Raw genomic sequence first — 22681 nt, forward strand, 5'->3', positions numbered from 1 at the left:
AACATCTACATATTTTTTATTCAGGCATTTTTTACTTTTAAGTTTGTTTTTAATTGCTCAATAACGAAAATACCAGTAACAAAAGAATTTCGACACTATTTCTAAAAAAACGTAACACTTTGACATATCTCTGGAGATAGCCTTACAATAAAACGGTTAATATTCGTAAAATACTTTATAAATATATGTATTAATTCACTAAATTTCACCTGCGAGAGAAAAAAGTCGATGTTATGAAAATATTATGAATAATATTTATTTGAAAAATTTAAAAAAAAAATTGACTGAGCTCAAATAAAAATTCAAAAATGTATTTTCACTTATACTGAAAATTCTTTGATTTTATGCATTTAAATGCATTAATGCTAAAAAAGGCCAAAATATGCAAATGCATATGCATATATGCATTCGCATATAATCCGGGCTCTAGTAACGCATCTATAGCTACAAAAGTTACTCTCCTGTGGATTAGAGACGCCATCTGAAGTAGAGTTCAATGACGTCACGGATCTTCAAACTAGCCGTGCGGGGGCCGCGTAGCTATATTTTCTACTCAAAATCTCACCCCTGTATAATCCGACCTCCCCCATGAATTGAAGAACAAAATTTTCAACCAAAAAACTCGCCTAATGCATGAGTATATACGGTTGTTTTTTTATGCTCTATCACTTCAAACATCTTAAGCAGCTTTCTGAGGCTTTAACATCGAGAACCTTGTAAGTGGGATCCGTTGTGCACGTACAAGGTACACCAAAAAACTCGTGAAAGTTTTATACAGAGTGTCCCGTAAGTGCTAATGCGGCCTTTATCTCATCACCCATCTTTCGTAGGGATGGTTGTAGATTTCAATTTAAAAAATGCTCAGAATACATTCAAAAACCACTCTATACAGCGTGTCTCAAAATAATAAAAAAAAAAATCTAATTTTTTCATGGTCCCCTTGTCTTCTAACATCTATTAGAAAGTTGTTGCCCTGTATGTCCTGAGACCAACGAAAAATATTCAGTGCAATATTCGCTGATATAATCGAATGCAAAAATCGAAGAAAAGTTGGGAAAGGACGGCATAAATGATGGAAAGGAGCGTTGTGTCCGTTAGTTTTTGTTGTTCTTTCATAACTTTTCTCAAATTTTTGAATTCAAATATCTAAGCGAACATTGCACTCAGAAACATAGATTTTTTTTGTTGACATCAGGAGATACAGGACAACAACTTCCTAATTGGAAGTTAGAAGACAAAGGGACCGTATAAAAGCGCGGATTTTTTATTTTGCAACACACTGTATTTTTTCACTTTCAAATCTGGTACAGGGTAATTTTTGAACACCTATTGATCATATTTTAAATTGGAATCATACCTCTACGACGGAAGGTTGATGAGATAAAGGTCGCATCAGCACTTACAGGACACCCTGTATATTCATTAAAAAAAAATTGGAATGGGGAACATTGTGTGGTTTGTCACAAACGTATTTTCAAATTTAAAGCTGAAAGTTCAACAACTGCCCGATAGAGGAAGAGAAAATTAATCTCATAAAAGAAAAATGTATAGCCTATAGATGAGAAGACCTGGACACACACATTTTAAAAATTAATAACAAAAAATCAACCAATTGACAGAAAAAAATTGCACAGTTTGCACTAAAATACTTATCATGGCCTAGAGATCTTGGTTTTCCGTTTTGATAAATTAAAAAGTTCAAATTTCGCTCACAGGTAGCTCTGCAAAACGATAATACTCGACAACGCATAAAATGCCTTACACAAACATTGTATAATTAATGTTTATGACAATTTGCATAAAACTACAATATTTCAATATGAGTTCCCTTTTTAGGTCAGACTACATCTAAACGGGTGCTGATGCTGTTGAAATATAGGTTTTATGTAACACAAGTTTTTTGCCATAAACATCGATTATGCACTGTTTGTATTGCCTTTTATGTATGGTATCGAGTTTTTCGTTTTGCAGCACCACCTGTGAGTGAGATTTGAACTATTTTTAATTAATCAAGAAAAAAAACAAACCAGAAACTCTAGGCCATGTTAAGTATTTTAGTGCAAACTGTGCACTTTTATATGCCAATTGGTTGATTTGCATTATTAATTTCTAAAATGTGTCGTCTACCCTTTATCTTGCTCTTCCTAAGTATTTCAGTTTTTTTCTTTTTTATTAAAATATTTGTAGTTAATAATAACAATTAACGGCAGTAATCGGAGAGTGATAACAATAAAAACGTTCCTGTAGCGACTAGTCGTGAAGTTATTAGTAGAAATGCGTGAACCAAAACCAGTCTTATCGTTCGGAATAGAAAAAAAAAAAACACCTTCAGAACACAGTGAACCCGTGAATTATCGTTATTATAACCCAAGTTGGCTTTTTCTCTCTCGTTTCATTCTGTTTCTGATAACTTGGGTGTGGCGATTCGAGTTCTAAATCCATGCAAAATAACTCGCACATGCATACTGACTCACGTTGTTATTATTATTATTATCGTTATTTAAGCGTTTTCTCGAGAAATGCGGTGTCTTGCCATTGATCAAGATACGGCGTTTTCCTTCAAGCGTGGGATATACACGTATATAGCAACAACAACAACCAAATACTGTTTGTAATTGCATTTCTGTGTGGTCTGTGCGTACCAGTTTCTAGCATTCACTTCCTTTACGCTCAAAAATTACGCTCGCGTTTTCCTTGATTTTTTGAGATTTTGTATTGAAGTTTAAGAATGTTCTGGAAACTCTCTAGACCAGCGTTTCTCAACCTCTCTGCACCCAAAGACCGGTTGTTAAGGTATCGGAATACGTTCGAGAGCACTTTTCTATAAAATGGCTTTGGAATGAACTTTAACAGCATTTTTTGATAGAAAGTATCTGGAAATGATGGAAACAATAACAAATTTTTGTCTTTTTCTATAAAAAGTCATTTTTATGTCAAAATTCATGTGATATTCGAAACTCGACTGCTCAAAATTTTGTCAATGAAATTCAAAAATTTCACAGTACATTTACCTAGTGATGCAGGTTATGAACCAAATTTTAAAGAATCGCATGATATGCTCATAAGTTACACCCAAATACGTTAATGTACGTGTGGATTTTTTTAAATTTCATCCCACATTTCGTCTATAAGACACTGTAATTTAAAAAGTATATGTGATAGACCTTAGATATTGGTTCATAACCTCAACAATATATATTAAAATTTCGTAATGATACAATGAATATATTTTTAGAAATGATGTCATGAACTCAAGTAAAATGTCAAAAAAAAAATATCATTCACCGTAAAACACATTTAAAGTTTTCCTTCACGGATTACTTGTATGTACAAACGCAACACTAAAGTGGACGTAACTTCGGTTCTAAGTGTCAGATAAACAAAACAAGAACTGTTTTGGAATTGCAAAGAATAGGGCTTTCATAAAAAGTAATATAATAATAATAAATAAAAATCGATATTTTCTTCCAAAATGCCGTTTTCACCGTGGTCAGATACTACCTTAAATGTCTGAAATAATTCGATGGACCACTAATAGTATGAGCAGTGTGACCACCTCATGTCCCGTATTTTATCGGCGCCGTCTATTGACTCTACAGGGAACAAAAATAATATAAAGTAAATAAGTTTGCGCTCTGAAGACAGCTTAGACCAGTGTTTCCCAACCTTTTTTAAACCATACCCCACCAAAGCATATCTGAAATCAAGATGCCCTCCAGTAATTTTTCAGGGGGTACGTACTACCATCCCCCCCTTTAATAGTATCATATCAAGGATTGTTTTTTTTTTTTTTTTTTTTTCAAATGCAAGAACCATTGGTTTTTGCTTTGCCTCCGTAAATTCTAAAACCAGGGGTCTTTGCTCCGTTCAAATTTCTGCCTACTTTTACTTAGTCAATAAAGTAACGGTTCTATCTCTCTCTCTCAATCAGGGTTACTTGGAGAGACTACGGGTGTGGGGGGGGGGGAAGTCAGTGAGCTTGGATGAGAAAACAATTAAGTCATTGTTTTTACATTACTATCGCTGTACACAGAAATATTATTTTTTAGAGGAGTTCATAGCTTTCATTTTTCTTAATTTTATTTGCACAGGGGGTCCGTGGCAGTGCCTTCTTAAAGCATGAGCCCACCCGGGAACGGCCCTAACAAAAATGAGAACCTGTTGAAATTTTTGAGAATTTGCCAGATACGGCCTCAGAAAGATCACTTGGCCTGGGGGCCAATGATGCTCTTAAGACGGTCCTGATCTGCGGACTTGGTCCTACTGGCACAAAGTTTCCGTGGAAAACACAAGACATTAAGAACCCTTAGTCAAACTCCTTTCACTGAAAGAGGAAAAACAAAAGAAAGAAGTCATCGAGAAATTGTTAAAAAACTAAAAATTTGAACTGATAAAAAGTGGAGTTCGGAAGGTTACACTCATCAAGGAAAGACTCAAATTGCCCCCCTAAAAGAATCAAAGAGCCAGAGTGTGGGGCGTGGGCCCCATGTTGGGAGTCACTGGCTTAGACACATCGAGTCCTTTTTCTTAAGTCTAGATTTTTTATAAGTCTTAGCTGGCAATGCATTTGTCAGCATATTACTTTTAAGTCCACTTGAAAGTTTTTTCTGGGGGGGGGGGGCAAGCACCCTCAGTTTCAGGTTCCGTAGTTGATGCCCAACATGGTGCAAGTACGACGAACTCCTACCGATATACGTACTTACACAATCTGCAATCGAATTCATGGCTCACAATATAAAACAATTTAGAACTTAAAAGAGTGATAAACTGAACATTTTTACGAAAATAAGAGGACAGCCGAGAACAATATTGTTCAAAAACGGAGGTAACGCTCATGTCCCGTGAAATCGGACGTATGGTCTGCTTCTTGAAATTTCAAGGGTTGCACTTGCATCGGCTTTGCATAAAGGTTGGCCACCCCTGATCTAAAAGAATATTGTGAAATTCTTTGCGTTCCTGTAGATGGCAGCACCGACAATTTATTTCAATCGCATTGGTTTTTTGACATAAAAACAATCTAAATGATTCCATTTTTAGGGGGCGTACGCAAGATCGACCTTTGCAGATCCATCACACAAGGTTTTAAAGGGGGGGGGGGGACACAAGAATCTCTCTTCCAAAGAAAAAAAATTGAGTTATTAACTAACCTTCAGAAAGCATTTCAAATTAGCAGAAATATAGCATAAAAGTTATTTCCATTCGGTATTTTTTGTTTTCACAAAATATTTTTAATTGTTGATCGTCTTGCGAAACGTCCAAGACGTCCAAGACCGGCAAACCGCCCGAACCAGGTCTAGACTATAGCCCGCTTGCCCGTCTCACGCAGCTGTATATATGTCTCTGTCTCTTAGGCACTCTGTTGGCCGCTGTGGTGGTCAAGTGGCCATAGTGATGGACTCGCATCGGCGTGAACCCTTGTTCGGTTCCCACTGTCGCTGCAGTGGTGGTCGGCTGAAATTGGTTTTTTGTGAGTTCTCAATTTCATGGCGCGAATGCGAATCGATGTCTCACTTAAAATGTCTCTCCTCAGAGAGGAACAGGCCTACAACGGTACAGTTATTAAATCATTACACTTCACTCATAGTTCGAAAAATTGATGGCAGATGGCAGCACACTACACATAACAAGCATTACGCAGAAACAAACCATGTTAGGTTCACAACACGGACACGCACATTCCAACGTGTACCAATTCGTTAGAAGTTCCGCAAAGGAATATGGAGTGGCTACTACTAAACCACGCACGAGGGGCGTGCGTGGTTTAGTAGTAGCCACTTCTTTGGTCACTCATGTGCTTGCAAACTTTCTTGGTCACTCACTAATCTGGACCTTCGCTGTCTAGGTCACTCTTTTGATCGCTCTCAGAACTTGTACTTCTCTCCATAGGTCAGTCTTTTGGTCATTCACTGACCTAGTCTCCCCATTCTCTGGGAAAAGACGGAGTCACAGTTTCGTCACCTGCACGCAATACAAATTTTGCTCACCCTTCTCGAATTCTATCACTTTTCTTGACCTTTGACTTCGAAAACCGGACCAAACCCCGACGTGTAACTGAAGCATGACCCCCACATCCTGAAGCAGGGCCCCTAGGCTGGGATCTTTTACGGGCCCCCCAACCAGACTTTCACGGGGACCCCTTTATGATGAATTTATAGCGTGAAAAAACAAAAAAATGATTAAAATCCTCCCGGGCCCCAGGGCTGGAGCCTTGCCAGCCCACCCCTTGTGCGGGCCATGAACTGAAGAGTCATATCTGCCGCAAAGGTTGGGTCGGAATGTTTTTATTATTTTTTTCTAAAATTCACTTATACATATATACATAAAATAAAAATATCATTGAGGATAACCCAAACAAACATTATACAGCAATTATATACATCGTTATACAGCATTATACAAATGATCGTGGCCTTGCTGCCTTAGTTATTTTATTATGAAGCATTGCTGCTCTCTTCCAGGAACTGAATCGATTTCTGCAGTCCCTTTGCTGCATCTTTATTGAAGAAGATTGTTCCGACAGCGTTTCACATTTGCTTCCTTTGATGTGTGGAAATGGAATTGTTTAGTAAATTTGCAATCTGCGGGTAGTGATAAGCGTAACCGATCTTACCACACATTCACAGTTGATAGTCAGAAATTTCGAATGTACGAAAATTGACCACTCATCACAGGTGAATATAAAGGAGGGGTGGTGTGAGCGTTCGAAGAGCCTGTATCCGCACACTCATGCCTGAAATTTATTGCTCCTCCAAACTGGTTGATATGGGCTATAGCCCACCAAGCACCCCCGAATAAATACGACTCTGGTCATATGGTCACCCTAGTTATATAGATAATTATCATCCAGCCGCCACATTACCGGAAATTAGAAAATTATGAGCATAGTGGGTTGCACAAATAATTATTTGGTAGTTATGCAGCGCAGGTAGATGCTACAAAGATAGTTTTAAGTTGGTGCTATGTAGCGAATTTTCTAGCAGTTACATAACGGATTATTATAGCAACTACGGCAATAAATAGTAATTGGATAGTCATTTTTACGCAGGTTTCTTCAATATTTACCAGAGAAATCGATAAAAAAAAGTGGAAAAAATTCTTCCATTTAAATTATTATTATCTAGTTTCTCAATAATTAATTCTGATGGATCATCTCCATTGAAATAATTTGTTTTTGGTCTAAAAAAAAAGCCTTGATAATTTTGTACATAACATATATATATCCTAAAACAATGACTAGTAAATCAAGCGTGTTTTGTAGATTTTCTTCTTTCTAGTACGTAATCCTTTGGTACGTATGAGAAAGGCATACAACGTACGTCCTTGAGAGAAGGTTTCAGCTTCCACGTCTCCATTTTTCATCCGTTCCAATTCATTTTAAGGGGCTCATTAATTTCCAGAGATTTCCAATGAAAATTGGGAGAAAAAAAAAAATTGGGCCTTAAGCATACGCATGCAAACTGTTTCATTAAGATCCATGCAAAAGTGTTTATATCATCATAACACTTGCTTGAAATGGGGGTGAAAAGAAGCTTGTTCCCCCCCCCCTAGAATGCATTTTCTAGTTTTCTCACGGATTGATAACCGCTTTCATTCACTTACTTATTCGCCGGCACATTCGTATAATGACTTTTTCTTTTATTTATAAATGAAAAACGTGTTATTCATTGTCTGAGTTTTTACTTTTTTAAAAAAAGTGTAATATGAAGCTACTTGTTTGGATTTTCAAGGTCTTGCACCAGTTTGTCTTTGGAAGCTCTTTTTTTTTTCTTTTCTTGTGATTAATATGTTCGTATACGATTTCGTTTAGAGGATGGGCTTCCTAAAAACAAATTCTTCAAATGCGTCAAATTTTTCGAGGTATTTCAGAAAGGCTTTTCTAACTTTGAAATGACACGCATTGGAAACAGCGATAGATAGAAAAATGAAATAAGTAGTGTTCGTTTAATGGGTAGGCCTAGTTGTTTAGGATTTCGAATTGTTGAAATTGTTGCCTAGGATTTCAAGTACGCCAGGTTAGTGTATTTATTCACAACTTTAACTTACTTACTTAATTTTTACCTTCTCAAAAATGAAAAAATTCATGATTAATAATATGTCAGAATTGATGAAAATTCAGAATTAATCAAAGAACAAATCCTGAAATTGATGATAGTTCAGAGTTAATGAAAGAAGTAATTCGAGAGATGTAAATTCGGAATTTTGTAAAAGTGCTTTGATAAAACTTGAAAAATACAACCAATAAACTGATCGGTTGGATAAGCTTGAATGTAACCCATCAGCTTATTCGTTGTATTTTTCAAGTTTTATACAAGCACTTTTATAAAACTTGTATAGTGTAATACCGGCCTTATGGTCATTCACATGATTGGACAATATTTTGGTCATTTACATGATCGCACACGCTCTAGCCCACGCTTTTGCTCACTCACGTGCTTGCACATTCTTTTGTTTACTCACATGATTGAAAATTCTCCAGGTCCTTCCTGACCTAGTCTCTCGCTCTGTTGGCAGAGGCAGATTTGTGCTCATAAAATTTAGCCGCCCTTCTCCCGTTATATACTAGTTTTCTTAGCCACTCATTCATAAAATTTGACACCCCTCCGAACTTGCCACCCTGGGCTATAGCCCGCTAAGCCCGTAAATACGCCACTGGTCATACACCCCCAAGGGTGGATCTGAGTTAGAAACCCTCTGATGCCGGCTTTACATACAGTTTCCCTCAAAGTACAAACTAGCTCTAAATAGAAGTAGCTAAGAGTCAATCACTTGTAGAAATGAGCAAAGCTCCAATGGGAGCGTAATATGGAGTTAATAATTACAATAATCGTTTTTTATTCGTATCTCCATATTTAAGACTGAACAGATTGTTCACGCTTAATACAAAGCTTTCGCGGGTCATCACAGTTTTCTAGGATCAGCTTGTTCTCGTTGGCAATGTGTAAAAGTGACGCGAAAGCGATCGGAATGTCGATGACTTCCTTTTTATCTGCATAAAGTCTTTCCCTAAGACATTTGTACGTTTCGAGAAAATCCACTGCATTGCCGTTCCCGTTGTGTAATTTCTCGTTCAGAATCGACCACAGCAATTTCTTCAGGTTCACCTGATCCACGAACCTTGATGTTTTTGCATACTTCAAGGCAATATTCTCGGTCACGTTCGGCGTTGTGATTATATCGTCTACGTCTGGACCAATCGGCTCAATCGATTTGTCATCATCAGTGATGTCGTTAAGAAGATAAGAACCGATGTGCAAGGGAGAATCGTCGTTGTTTGAATTTCCCAAGGAATCGTTTGCCATGGTTCTACGCGATATCGATCTGTGCTTAGACCTCAACACCCCTGGCTTCAGGAATAACTTTGCTGTTTGGCTGGGATCGTAGGACCATTCTGGAAAAGTGTTCATTTCGCTATGGATCCATTCCTCTATGAGTTGTTCAGATAGATGCAGATCCTGGCTAGGTTGGAGCCTCTTGTCAATGGTAGATGTCTCCTGATCCGAGAAATCAAACAGGAACAGTGTTTTGAGCCTATGATGCTTCGATGAGTTTTTATCGGAACCTTCAGCTGCTTTCGATGAGGGCACCGGGCGGAATGATTTACGACCCAAGACTATCGCCTCTCTTAATGGATCTAGTGCCGTGTATTCATTAGGCACCTTTCGCAGGCAGGAAGTGACACATTTGACGGATAAGTTTTCACCGCATGTATTTGGAGGCTTGAAGTTCGATTCGGATACATCGGTTAGCTCGAGTAAACGTTGCGGTAATGGACGTACGGGACAGTCTTCGTTCACGTAATCCATTGATTGAGAAGTTTCGTCGACCCCATCTGTCATCACAGAGAAGTTCGGTTCGACTGAGGCGACGTTTTTGACATCTTCGTCATCGCAATCTTGAATTTCAATTGCATTAAGACTAATCCCAATTTGGGGAGTGTCGGTTGTTGGAAGACTGTTGATGTCAAATGGCCACCGACCGTTCCCCAAGATCGGCAGAGATAAAGACCCGGGGATTAACTTGGGTCTGTTTCTTTGAATGTTGCGCACCGATTCTTTCATATCTTGGGGAACCTCCGCAAGTGAAATATCGCAACACGATGGTCGGTCAGACACATACAGACGATTTTCAAAAGCAGCAATTCTGTTGGTGTCGCCGTCAACGCAAAATAGGTTCATCATGCTTATCATTTGTTCATTCTCCTGGAAACCGACCAGTGTCTTATGGTAATTACAGTGAGGTGCTCCACCATCGTCGAGGTCTTCGTCGTCCAAGTTGCACTCGTTCAAGGCGATTTGCTTTCTCCTTCTTCTCCGACGTTTCGCAGTCTCTGTCAACGAATCTCCACTACCTGCACCACCGTGACCACTTTCGTCCAGATCGTCGGCTCGGTTTCTTTTCTTCGCTATGATATCTAGGGAACTGACAATCTTCTGCGCGTTGGCGTGTACCGTGTCCACCCTGTGCGCGTAGATCTTCGTGCTTGCCATCAAGGTCAAACTAGCCGCGACCAGATTGGAAGCCGAACTTCTCTTCTGCTTCACGGTATCGTGCATGTAATCTATGAGGTGCAGATTGAACGCGTTCCTCCTGTTGATCTTGTTCTCCGAGGTCAGTTTCATGCACAATTTGTAGTGTTCCTTCTTCTGGCTCTCGTCCAGCAAAGAGATCTCTCTTCTCCTTCTTCGGACAGATGAGGATCGGCTCCTGTTTCGCCCTTCGATCGAGGCATGGCTTCGGCTCCGGTTTCTTACCAATGGAGACAGACCATTCACGGCTATCAGATCGTTACCGGCATCGCCTCTTATCAGAACCGTAGTGTTGTCACCAGAAAAGTCTGAATAGCTTCCGGATAGCGTAAAGTCATGGTTTCTTTCAACTTGGATCGGCGAGTTCGTAATAGTCGTTGGTTTTATCGGCGTACTCGTAAGAGCTTTTCCGAAAGCCGGGGACATTCCCATGGGGGTGCTACCGTCGTCGTGCATAAGGAAAATCTAACTAACGAGTCATAGAGTATTATATCACAAAGATCGGCATTCAAATAAATAGACGCAAAGGAACGTAAACACCACGAACGGGATTTTAAAACGGCTACACACCTTTGTTGATCGTGATAGCAATCAAATATTTAAAATCAATTGTAAGTGCGATTCTCGATTAAAGGGCCGTTGGCAATAAGAGTTCTCTAACACATAACGTCCTAGCCGATAAAAAGTCGCTGACTTGTTACTAGTAAGGGCGGCTCTAGCTCACTTGCCGAACCGGATGCACACACAACTCATGTGCAGTCCGTAAAGACATCCCTGGTGAAAGGTTGAAATGGCTTTAGCCAAGAACTCTGAGACAAACCCGATTTTTCATCCGTGCGAAGCTCCACACCATCCTGGTTAAACAAAAAATGTTCTTGCCCATACGTCCGCTTTTAAAGCACTGTCCCATCGTGGTTCAGAATTATTTCCACTTTTCTTAAGTATGCCAGCTGGAGTTGAACATTGAAAACACCAAAATACTTAGTCCTAGGTTCCCCAAGGCGGAAATTAGGAGAGTGTGAGGGGTTTCTGATGATTCAGATCCCGGACAATTGAAAAGCCCCAAATTCTTTCTTTGCCTTTATTTTATCGCTCCCGAAAAATATAACTGGTTAGTGCTAAGATAGAGTTCCAGTCCGGCACGATTCTAGTCATTTTTTTGCTTTTTACACTATAAATTTGTCATAGAGGGCCTCGTGCAAAACCTGACCTGGGGGCCGGCCAAAGATCAAAGCCACGGAAACTCAGCTGCAGAACGGGGAGGGGGGGGGGGGCATGGCCGAACAAAAATGCAGCGCATTTATCCCGCGTGATGAAGTCTATTCTTGTTTCTGGTATCACAGCACTAAGCCCTGTCTGTTCTCCCAAGTTTTCTCAACATTTCCGTCGTCAAGGTATAGCTCAAAAGAGTGACAAAGCATCGTGTCGCGTGTTTTTATTGTTACAAAAATTTGAAAATTTATATGTATCTGAACAAAAGCCTGGCCTGCCGCCCGGTGGTACCGCACCTCTTGCATCCTCCGCCTCTGGTTACTAGCAACAAAGTCATTTGAAATAAAGCATATACTTAGATATCTCGTGATGATGTTAGCCACTAGCGTCGAGAAAACTTTGATTATAAACTCTTTCCAACGATGACCTTTTAGCCCGAGAAATCTTCTTTCTCGGTCCCTCTACCTTTATGAATCCGTACAGAGGAAATGTTTTCTCTCTGAAGATTCGTGTGAAAATAGGACGACCAGACTTCAATGGGACGAAACTGGACCTACTTATAGCCAATTCTAAAAAAAATATTGCTCATAATAGGCAATGAATGAATGCCAGGGAGGCTCACCCACTGGACTTATCCCGTTGCAGAGATCTCTTCCAGCCCAGCTTCGTGGCAGAGTCTGGAACAAAGTGAGTCTCATCTAACAGTCTGAGTGTGTAGCTAGTGTTGTGTCTGATATTTCAGTGCTGCCATCTTATGCTTCAAATTGTAAGTGAAGTGATTGAATATTTGTAGGCCTGTTTCTCTCTGTGGCGAAACTTTTTTTAACTGGGAGATCTCGGCTTGCATTCGCGCCTTGAAGGTGGGAACCACAGAAAACCAACTTCAGCCGACCACCACTGTGGCGCCGGTGGGGTTTGAACCCGGATCCTCGCGATGCGAGTACTTCACTATGACCACTCGACCACCGCAGCGGAATTCACGAATTATAGGCAGTAGTTTGCCACATATAGTCACTTCCCAACTTACGTCTGAAGTCAGTCGAAATTATGAATCTATCATAAATAATTTTTGTCAAATAAATAAATGCATCTCACATATGTGTCAAACATAGTTTTTTTTTGTGAACTACATTTTAACTTGCCGAACCCATAATTTTCCGCGATTGGCAATTTTTCAGCAATTTTAGCGATAGATGGCAACTCTATTTGCCTTTGGCAATTTTTTAGCTTTACTTGTCTTTGCGATATTTTTCGGTTGTAAACGTCAATTTTGGTTGCCCCTCACAATTTATTCAGCTGTAGTTGGCAACTTTACTTGCTTTGATATCCATTTATGGCAATAGCCATAATTTTTATGAAAGAAATAGTCTGAATTTGTCTGAGAGCAGGAGGTTGTGCGTCCCTGGGTTAAATCATACCAATTTGGCGAGAATTTACAGATTTTTCACGAGTTTTAAATGTTCATCTTGGAATTCACTGTTCCCCGCAATGCTTTTTTAACTGCTTCGCTTACAAGGTTTCAGCGAGAAATTCGATGATCTATATTTGACGAATGGGTGAAAAATGTAATAACCTCGTCCTTAACCTAACCGCACGTTAGAGAAAGGCAAATAAGTTTAAGGGGGGGGGGATGCAAATGGAATACATAAGTGCAGATTACATATAGAGAGATAAGCGAATGCGAATGCTAGATTTGTCTTTTCACCCTCACCCAACCAGTTCTCTTTTGCTCTTATACGTATATAGTAGTAGGATACAACACATATGTGGGGAAAAAGTCATTAATAATTGCATAGAAATAAAAGGAAGGTAAAAAGAACAACTTCGTAGGGTTACAACAAAGCATGACGGTGATAAGGGAGGAAAGAAAGAGCTCAGCCTGAGAGGTATTTATCGTATTATGAGTGCATGTTGATACTTTGTACCGGTATCTAATTACAGTCCCCACATTCTTAGTACCACAAGACGCATTAGCACGCCAGTGATTGATTACTACGAGCAAAAAAGATAACAAAATGTCATGAGGGACGGAGTTTTTTTTTTCGAAACACTTTCAAAGTTCATTAAGGAAAAATGAAAGCATTTTTTATTGAATCAGTAAATGATAGCAAGACCTAGCTTCGCGAGCCGTCATTATTGTCATTTTGATGCACATGAACCGCATTTGATTGAATCAGAAGAAAAAATATGAAAACATTTTTTTAGTAAATCAATAAATGACAGCAAAGATGGAGGGGAAAAACCTTGGACGGGTTTGAGAGAGAATCGAACGCACAACCTTCGGCACGTGTGTCTTGTGCTCTAACCATTGCTCTAACGACGGCGGATCGGCGACTCAAGCATAATTAAGTATATTTACTGTTAAATGTCACCAGCAAAAATGAGTGACAATGGTCTGTGGTCTATGAGTGTCACGTAAAGGTTCATCACTGATTTCGGCCAATCCAACACCACCTACAGGACAAGGTCTCCCCACGAAGCTTGGTCCTCCGTCACTGATGAAGACCATTTCTCCTATTGCCATTGGATATACTGCAAAAAAAAGGGAAATATATTGCATGCATATCCAATGGCAATAGGTGAAATGGCCTTCTTAAGTGACGTCGCAAGCTTCGTGCGGAGGCGTTGTTTTGTAGGTAGTGTTAGCCAATCACGATGCACTAAATTTCTATAATGTAGCTAGGAATGTAGAATTTGTTTATGAGTTTATAAGCCACCAGCGTATCTTTCGCGGGCCAGATGGAGCTCCCTTTGCGGGCCGGAGATTGTGTACTTCTGCCCTAGAACATTTTTTTACTGTTGGGCTCACTATGTATTGATTATAGCCACGCGAGGTGCATTTCGGTGGAAGTTTTTTACACCACAGTTTCGACGCCTTCCTTCCCGTATTGAAAAACCAGTTAAAATTCCTTAATCGTAATTGTGAATGTGAGGGGACCATCAATCAATCAAACACCATTGTATTTACCATGTGAAAACACACGTTTGCGAAAAATGGGGGGCAAAATCGATGAATGGTCAATTCTTTAAAACTGGTTTTACTGTGTGTGTGTGTGTGAAAAAGTTTTTATTTGGTGTATTTTTTTTTGTGTGCAAATTATTTCCTGTATTGGTTCGTGATCTGTATCTCATCATGCCCAGTGGATCAGTAATCGATCAATACGATGAAATATACATTGAAAACTAAAGGGTCACTGCGTAATGGGAAAAATATCCATTAATTGATTTTTTTCCCTCTAGTAAGGAATTTTTCCCCTTATACAGTACATTGCTATAGTTTATCTCTGCAAGGTCTAGTTTTCTGAGGTCTTTAAGTGCATTTTCGTAATAATTAATCATTAGGTTTTTCCCATGCCATTATGATAGTATCGAATGAACTCTGATATACATGCATTTTACCATATTCAATTTTGTGAATGAGAAAAAAAAATTCCTTGTCAATCACATACAGAGTATCCCATAAATTCGTTAATAGTCTAAAAAACTCATAAAAATTGAAGGAATTGGTACATTTGAATACGGATTTTTTTTTATTTTTTTGGTACAGAAAAGAAAATAGATCAAAATTTTGAAGATAAAGTAGATTTCTGCACGAAAGCAAATCAAAAGTTACTGGACCGAACCCTTTCTTAAATCTCTTTTGCGTCCGAAACGTTCGTAAAGCTGGTGATGCGTGCCTGAGGTGAAACAACTTCACCAATAATGCTTCATTCATCGATGCCATCACAATGAAAATCTTATATAAGTGCCGGTAACAGAAAAATTCAGAAATGAGCTGTGAATCGTATACCCTGTATTTTGTAGGACTCTGATTTACATATTTTCATTGATTTGCTTCAATCCTCTATTGACATAACTTTGAACTAAATTTATATGTATAAAAAAAAAGAGAATTTTTTTTTCGGAAACCGCATTCAAATACACCAAATCCTTTAATTTTTTATAAAAATCTAAACTATTTACGAATTTATGGGATACCCTGCATATTGTGATATTAGGGGCCATTCAAGTATTACGTAAGCATATTTTCAGCCATTTTTGACCTCCTCCCCCCCTTGTCAGCAAAAGTCAGCGAAACACTGACCACCCCTCCCCCCCCCTCCCCCCTTGTCAGCAAAATTTCGTCAGCAGCTTAGAATATTTCATATCTTCAAAAAGGGGTATTTGATGACGTAAGCAACCTTCAAACCCCCCTCCCCCTTGTCATCAAAAGTCAGCAAATCTGAAACCCCTCCCCCCGAGTCGCTGACGTCGTACTTGAATGACCCCTTACTGAACATGACCAGAGGCTTACGCATGGACGGACATGGGGGGGGGGGGCTCCTCTCAAATCCACGGTATCCAGACAACTAAGTGCCTAGACCTATAGCAGCGTATCAGATCGGTAGTACAGGGGCTCATCGAAGTAGATCATACATGTTGAACCCATGGCCCGCGAGCCAAATGTTGCCCTCCGAGCCATCTGATTGGACCCGTGACCTCAAACCTGATTTTGTAAAAATAAACCAAGTACCTCATTTCCAAATTACGTAACGGACCGCAGTACATTTACAGATCACTTAAGTGGCCTGCGGCACAGTTCCAGAGCAATTAAATGATCAGCGGCATTCTTTCTGATCACTAAAGCGGCCTGTAGCACGTTTTCGAACCAATTAAGTATGTAGCCTACACTCCTAAGGGTTGAGCACACTTGATGTCGATCTCTTTATCTTTGAATATTGATATGAAAATATACATATTATTCTTCGGGATTCGCGAATCATAAAGGGGAAAAACCCTTTAATAAACGATGACCTTCGATAGAATAATATAATTTCACGGGAAAAAAATTCACCAAAACATTTCAAATGGGAATCTCCCAGGCACTCAAATAGAGCAAAAAACCACTAAAAACAGTGTTTATTTATATGCTTTGCGTTAATAACGTTTAATGATTCGATCCAAAGGAGCGGTTCAAACCGTTTCTAAACGGTCTTAAGAAGACGACGACGCATTGAAACAAAAGAAACGCACATTCAAAGTGTAAGACAAACACATGATCTTTTCTTTTAAGTTTTTTTCCTTTTAGGATATCATATATAGGACAAGGACGAGAAGAAAAAAAGGGAGGTGCTAAGACTTTTATTAACATTATTTTTTCCCCCTCTATAAGTTTTTTGCCCTGAGGACATGCCTTCAAATATATACGCATAGGATCGGTCATCACGATTCGTATATGTTTCATTATTTTTACAATTACACACGTCCATATACCCTTGATATTTTTCTCTTTCATTCAGTTTCACAAAACTTTTATTTCGAAACTTTTGTATTTTGTATGGGAAAAAGCAGTGGTATTCAATGATTATTGACAAAGCTCTATAAAGTGAAAAGACCACAGATGTAAGCATTCAAGTAAAATATGGTGGAAGAAGTATAGTTGCTTTTAGAATCGTGTAGGACTCTTTGTGTAGAACCCTCGCAGGGTCCTCGAGCAAAGTAATGCTCTGGAGTATCTGCCTATCATTTCAAATTTCACTTCAAATTCAATTTCATACCGACAACCAGAGTCGTTGCTACCAAGACAACATGAGGAATCTACTGTTGTCAGACGTCCCGTATATACGGAATTTAAGGGAGAACGCAAAAGGATGGGGGAAGGATGGGTTTCATAAATACATGTTTATAATTAAAGTTCCCGTGTACTGTGAGTAGTTTTTCTCATAAACTAACTCATCCTAACAACCGAATTTGTAGGATATCTTAATGAGACCATGAGAGAGATTTTATGCAATAAGAAAAATAGTTCAATTTTCGACCACCAATTAAAAAAATGGCGCTTTTAATTGCATTTACTTTTTTCCCCATAGTTCATATAGCATATATACCAAGTATCAATGGAATAAATCCACCAGAACGGGCGCTAGATAGGTCTGAGCAGCCTCAGTATACTCACAGCGCCAGTCAGTATACTAACACTACTTAGACAGTATACTGACGCTAGTCAGACTTATGTAGCGCCCGTCAGTATGCTGACACTACTACATATTGTTATGAAAATTATATAAATAATCATTATTCATCATGTATTATGTAATTTTTTGCCAGTAAATAACCATTAATGCAATTCCCTGTAAATATCGCCAATTTGGCACATTTGGCGACGGCTATGAGTTAGCGATGCCATGATGCCAAAGGAGACGTGTAAATATGTCACGTGAATCTTCGAGATTATTCCAGAAGGTCTCTTTTACCTACATAAGTGGCGCCACTGAAACGGCAATGTATCCAGTTGAAATTGTATAGGGAAGACGAGACCCCTTATTTGTCGATCGCATTCGATTCGTATAGATCGCATTCCGTCAAGATCTCTCAGCTTGTGTTAATAGCTGTTCCGTGAAATAAATCTGTAACGTCCTGCATTTTTCGTTTCATCCTCTGCTAATTTCAAGGAGTTGTGAGAGAAATTATCCGGAACAGCATATTACATAGACCAGGAACAAAGGAAAATGCAATAAAAGCACCACTTTTTCACCTGGTGGTTAAAAATTGAACTATTTTTTGTAGCATAAATTTCTCTTCCATGGACTCATTAAAATATGAAAATTGGCTGTTTGCGGATGAGTTTTTTAGTTTTTGAGTGTGTTGGGGAGTTCAGCAACTTTTCAGAAAGGAATTTTGTAGGAGAAACCAGGGCCGTCTCAACAGCATCATGGACAACTGAAAGAAGTGTTCTGGAGGCTCCTACCAAGTTAGAAATATTTTCTTATCAATTTACATATTTACCTTTGCAAATGATAGTACAGTACCGAATTTCATTATCACGAAGCCCTCTATGCACTTGAGACCTCGAGCTATGCCGGATCGGGCCCATGAGTTAAGACGGGATGGCCATACAGAGATCCAACTAGTTGAAAATTTTTCTGTGTACGTAGTCAATTCACTCAGAAATAAGCTTGATAAATAGAGAGAGTTTGGCACCTAGAGACCGTAATTTAGACAGGAGCACCACAAGAAAAGAATATGGTCAAAGGGGGGGGGGGGCATGGCCAAAAGAGGGTTAGATAATTTTTATAGTGGGGTTGCCTCTCATACACGGATACAGCGAAAAAAGGGAGGGGGAGTGATCGCCCCCCCCTCGTTCACTCTTTACAACCTCGGTGGTTCACCCCTCCCGTTCGAGCAGCCAGTATTCGATTATGCTGCCTCTAATAGAGGAATCAATCCTCGTTATAGCGATAATTTGTAACGTGCAGCTGAGTTAGTAGGCCTGAAGAGTTAGCGAAGTTAAAGTTAGACAGATGATATGGTACATTTATAGTAATGCGTCTTCATGAGTTATATCCGAGGCAACATGGATTTACCCACTTCCGTAAACTTCAGGTTATACTTTTTCAAGCAGAAATACTCATGCATGTTTTGATAACCTGGATGTTAATCCGACCGTATTCCGTGTTTCATAGAGATTCCGACAAAAACCAGATTAAAACGCTATGGTGGAAAAATACTTGTTGTTTACGATTACAAGTGCTATACGGTGATGGAGAAATTAGAACCAATAGTAGCGTCTAAAAAAAAAGCTCACCAAATACTTGATTGGTTATTGCTAGCAATGAGCTCAGAGGGCAGAAAAAAAACTATCATAATAATATTATATTAATAGGATACGGAAGACGATGAAAATAATTAATCGATTTATTGAGAGGACATTCGGCTCCCCCGTTTGTAACCACCCCCCCACCCCCCACCTCCGTCGGTGATTCGTTCCCCGCCGTGCGTGGGGTTCAACTTTGAAGTAGTGGTGTTATAGCAAGTGGGCCAACGGGTAGCAGTCCCCTGGTCAAACGAGAGTCCTAAAATTATATTGGACACCTTCATAATTTCTTCATTAATTCTGAAATTGTTTCTCAAACGAATCTGAAATTATTTCTTAAAACGAATCTGAAATTATTTCTTTAATTTCGAAATTTCTTTCATTATTTACACATTTTTATTGATACTGAAGTTAGTGCTTCCATTATTTTTAAATTTTCATTGACCCTGAAATCATTTCTTTCATCAATTGTGAATTTTCATTCATTCTATAAAAAGTTACCCCTTTTTCATAAATCCCTGAACAGCTTCTTTCATTTATTCGGTACACTAACATTTCAGAACTCTGTATGCGTTTTTTGATTGTCGACTTCTCCTTCAAAAATAAAATAAAAATAAATAAATAAATAAATAAAATTCGTATCTTATGTGTGGGAGGGGGAATCATAATCTTATCTTCATCAGGTTTTCCCCTGCTTGCAGAAGGATGGAGTGCTATGCCGATCAAAACATTAAAAATTTGATGGATAACGTTTCTTGGAATAGTAGTAGCGAAACGAAAACGTTATGTTTATTTTTATTACGCTACCGGTAAATTTTGAGGCTATAAGCAAGTGCCCCATTTTTGCACTGAAATCAAGTCCAGTATGTGTTTGTGTGGTAATCGGTATCTACAGAAACCACATCATTATTCCAAAAGTGCTGCTGCTTCATGAGAGTAAAAACCTTTGGTAATTGAAAAATGTTGTAAAATTCCCTTAAAAATACAGTAGAAATCAATTAACAAAGAATCATTTCAAGTCTAATCTCAATCACCTGAAAAAAAAAACAAAAAAAAAAAAAAACTCCCATTACGAACTGCATCGAGTCACGAACAACAAGTAAATACCAACGATGAATGAAATTACCGTTTCACGGTCAAGCCTCTAGTACATTTTTAACTAGCATTTTTCCTGGATTTTTCTAGTTAATAATCATGTGAAGTTTTTTATACACGGCCTCGGACATCTAATATTATAAATAGAATTCATTGGTGGAACTATACTCTATCTTGTGCGTATTAACTTACTATATAGTCAACCCTTTTTTCACCGATAGATAGGTTGGGAATAACAACAAGACACGATTTTAGAGCATGCCCTTGTAACCGTGTAATTGAGGACGACCTTGGGTGCCAACCTGGAAGCTGCTGGTGCTCGTTTCTTTTGATGTTTTGGATTTTTTTCCCCTTCAATTCTCGAAAAATTTTCGCTTCCTTTATTATATTACTTCACGTGCTTTTTCCTTATTATTTATGGTCTTTCAATACGTTTCGGACTATAATGGGTATTGGAAAAGGGTATCGCGAATAAATACAAATACAAATACAACACCACAACAGGCAAAATGCCCAGCGAGGTGGCTGAGAAAAAGATGCCCATAACAAATATGGATGTCATATATTTCAAAAATAAAGCAACACAATTAAAAATGTAATTAGAAACAATATAAACAATATATACACATGATAAAATATTATACAATGCCCATAAAGAATACTTATGGTTGTCTTATTCTAAGTATGAATAGCTTCTCGATTTACCCCAACATGTTTATCGTATTTCTTTTTAAACGTGTCAATTGTGTTACAATTTACTACCTCCGGGGGTAAGCTATTCCATTTATTGACAACCCTATTAGAGAAAAATTCCCTGCGACACCATAACCTCGCATTGTCCCTTACCAATCGATACTGGTGCCCCCTTGTAAAAGCAGTCGATTGGCGGTGTACTAAAAGTTCATGGTCCATTCTATCCATTTCATTGAAAATTTTGAACACTTCGATGATATCTCCTCGACACCTGCGTTCATCCAATGTAAACATATTCAAAAAATGAAGTCTCTCTTCATAACTCAAGCCCCGTGTTCCAATAAGGACACGCGTAGCTCTTCTCTGCATCCCTTCAACCAAGTCTATGTCCCTCTGTAGGTATGGTCTCCAAAACAACTGGTCCAAACATATGGTCCCATACATCTCGAATGCAACAGTATCTTTACAATAAACAAGTGAGTTTGAAGAAAAATGTGATTTTCGGAAATTGATAGTGAATAGGAGCAGGGAAATTAAAAACCATCCAATAAGATCCAATATATTGGCTGCCATACTAAATAAATAAAACAATTGAATTTAATGTCAAAATAAATTTATGAAGTAAAAACTCGGGTATAACGTCAATAATTTGCAGAAATTTGCTAACAAAACACATCTAAGAACATAACATGGGCCGAAAATTGAAAAAGAATAACAACCAAGCCTAAACAAATGGACCAAAAATAAATCACGATTTAAAAAATGCACGCGAAACAAAATCGCCAATAACGAGGTCGTTGGAACTTGATATGAATTAAGCAAAAAACAAAAAAAATAAAAATAATAATAGTAAAATGAAATAAGTTACATTCAGAGATAGATGACAGTATATGCTGCGAATGTTGCGCACGACAAGCAATCAGTTTTGAAGATTGATAGTTTTTTTCCGCTTTTGAAATTCAATTTGACTTTTTTTAGTACAAATTAAAAATATAATAATAACAATAAATAATATACTCGAATACACATACATGTCATTCCTAAAAACCAGTTCCCATGGTAACCATTTGGATTATATATTTTTCATTTATTTTTATTCTTATTATTCTGAATGTAAGTTTTGAGTCATGAGTGATGTCCGGTTCGAAACTCAGACCGTGACATCTAGGATCAGAGTTCAATAACCTGAATAATAATAATAATAATAATAACGATTATGGGGATATGCATTTAGTAGGATATCGGGCAGGATAATGCTAGCGAAATGTGGGATTTTTATTAACAAACTTTTTTGAACGCTGATTAATGAACTCTTCTTTCAAATGAAAATGTATGTGATGAGAATGTATTTCTCGGAAGTGTGAAGGTGCTATCAAATCTGTTAGGGTTACGGCGAGATTCAATAGGAATTATAATCATCGTAGCCTACTGTTGTATAATCTGAATTTTCTTTTTGAAATTCACTCCTATATTGGAGAGGGGGGGGGGTTGGCTTATATACGAGTATTTACGGTGCACAAAAAAAGTATCGTGTATAGAGCCTTCCCTAAGTATCCTGTATAGAGCCTTCCCTAAGTATCCT

General features: G+C 38.4%; 2 protein-coding genes across 2 annotated transcripts in view; one reads left to right on the forward strand and one right to left on the reverse strand.

Moving 5' to 3' along the window:
- The first annotated feature begins 7840 nt into the window (after positions 1-7840).
- Positions 7841-22681, forward strand: part of LOC149076959 (uncharacterized) — a 55690-nt gene continuing 40849 nt past the window's right edge. The window contains exon 1 of the mRNA XM_089244691.1: positions 7841-8012. The gene's annotated coding sequence lies outside the window, so the exon portion shown is untranslated. The remainder of the gene's footprint in view (positions 8013-22681) is intronic.
- Positions 8850-10952, reverse strand: LOC149076960 (condensin complex subunit 2-like). The gene has a single exon (XM_089242309.1). The coding sequence runs from the start codon at positions 10950-10952 to the stop codon at positions 8850-8852; it is 2103 nt and encodes a 700-aa protein (XP_089098435.1).

Source organism: Pholcus phalangioides, unplaced genomic scaffold, assembly GCF_987345545.1.
Source record: "Pholcus phalangioides strain wild (caught in Gottingen) unplaced genomic scaffold, Ppha-v1.0 ptg000015l_1, whole genome shotgun sequence".
In the NCBI taxonomy this organism is placed as follows: Eukaryota; Metazoa; Arthropoda; class Arachnida; order Araneae; family Pholcidae; genus Pholcus; species Pholcus phalangioides.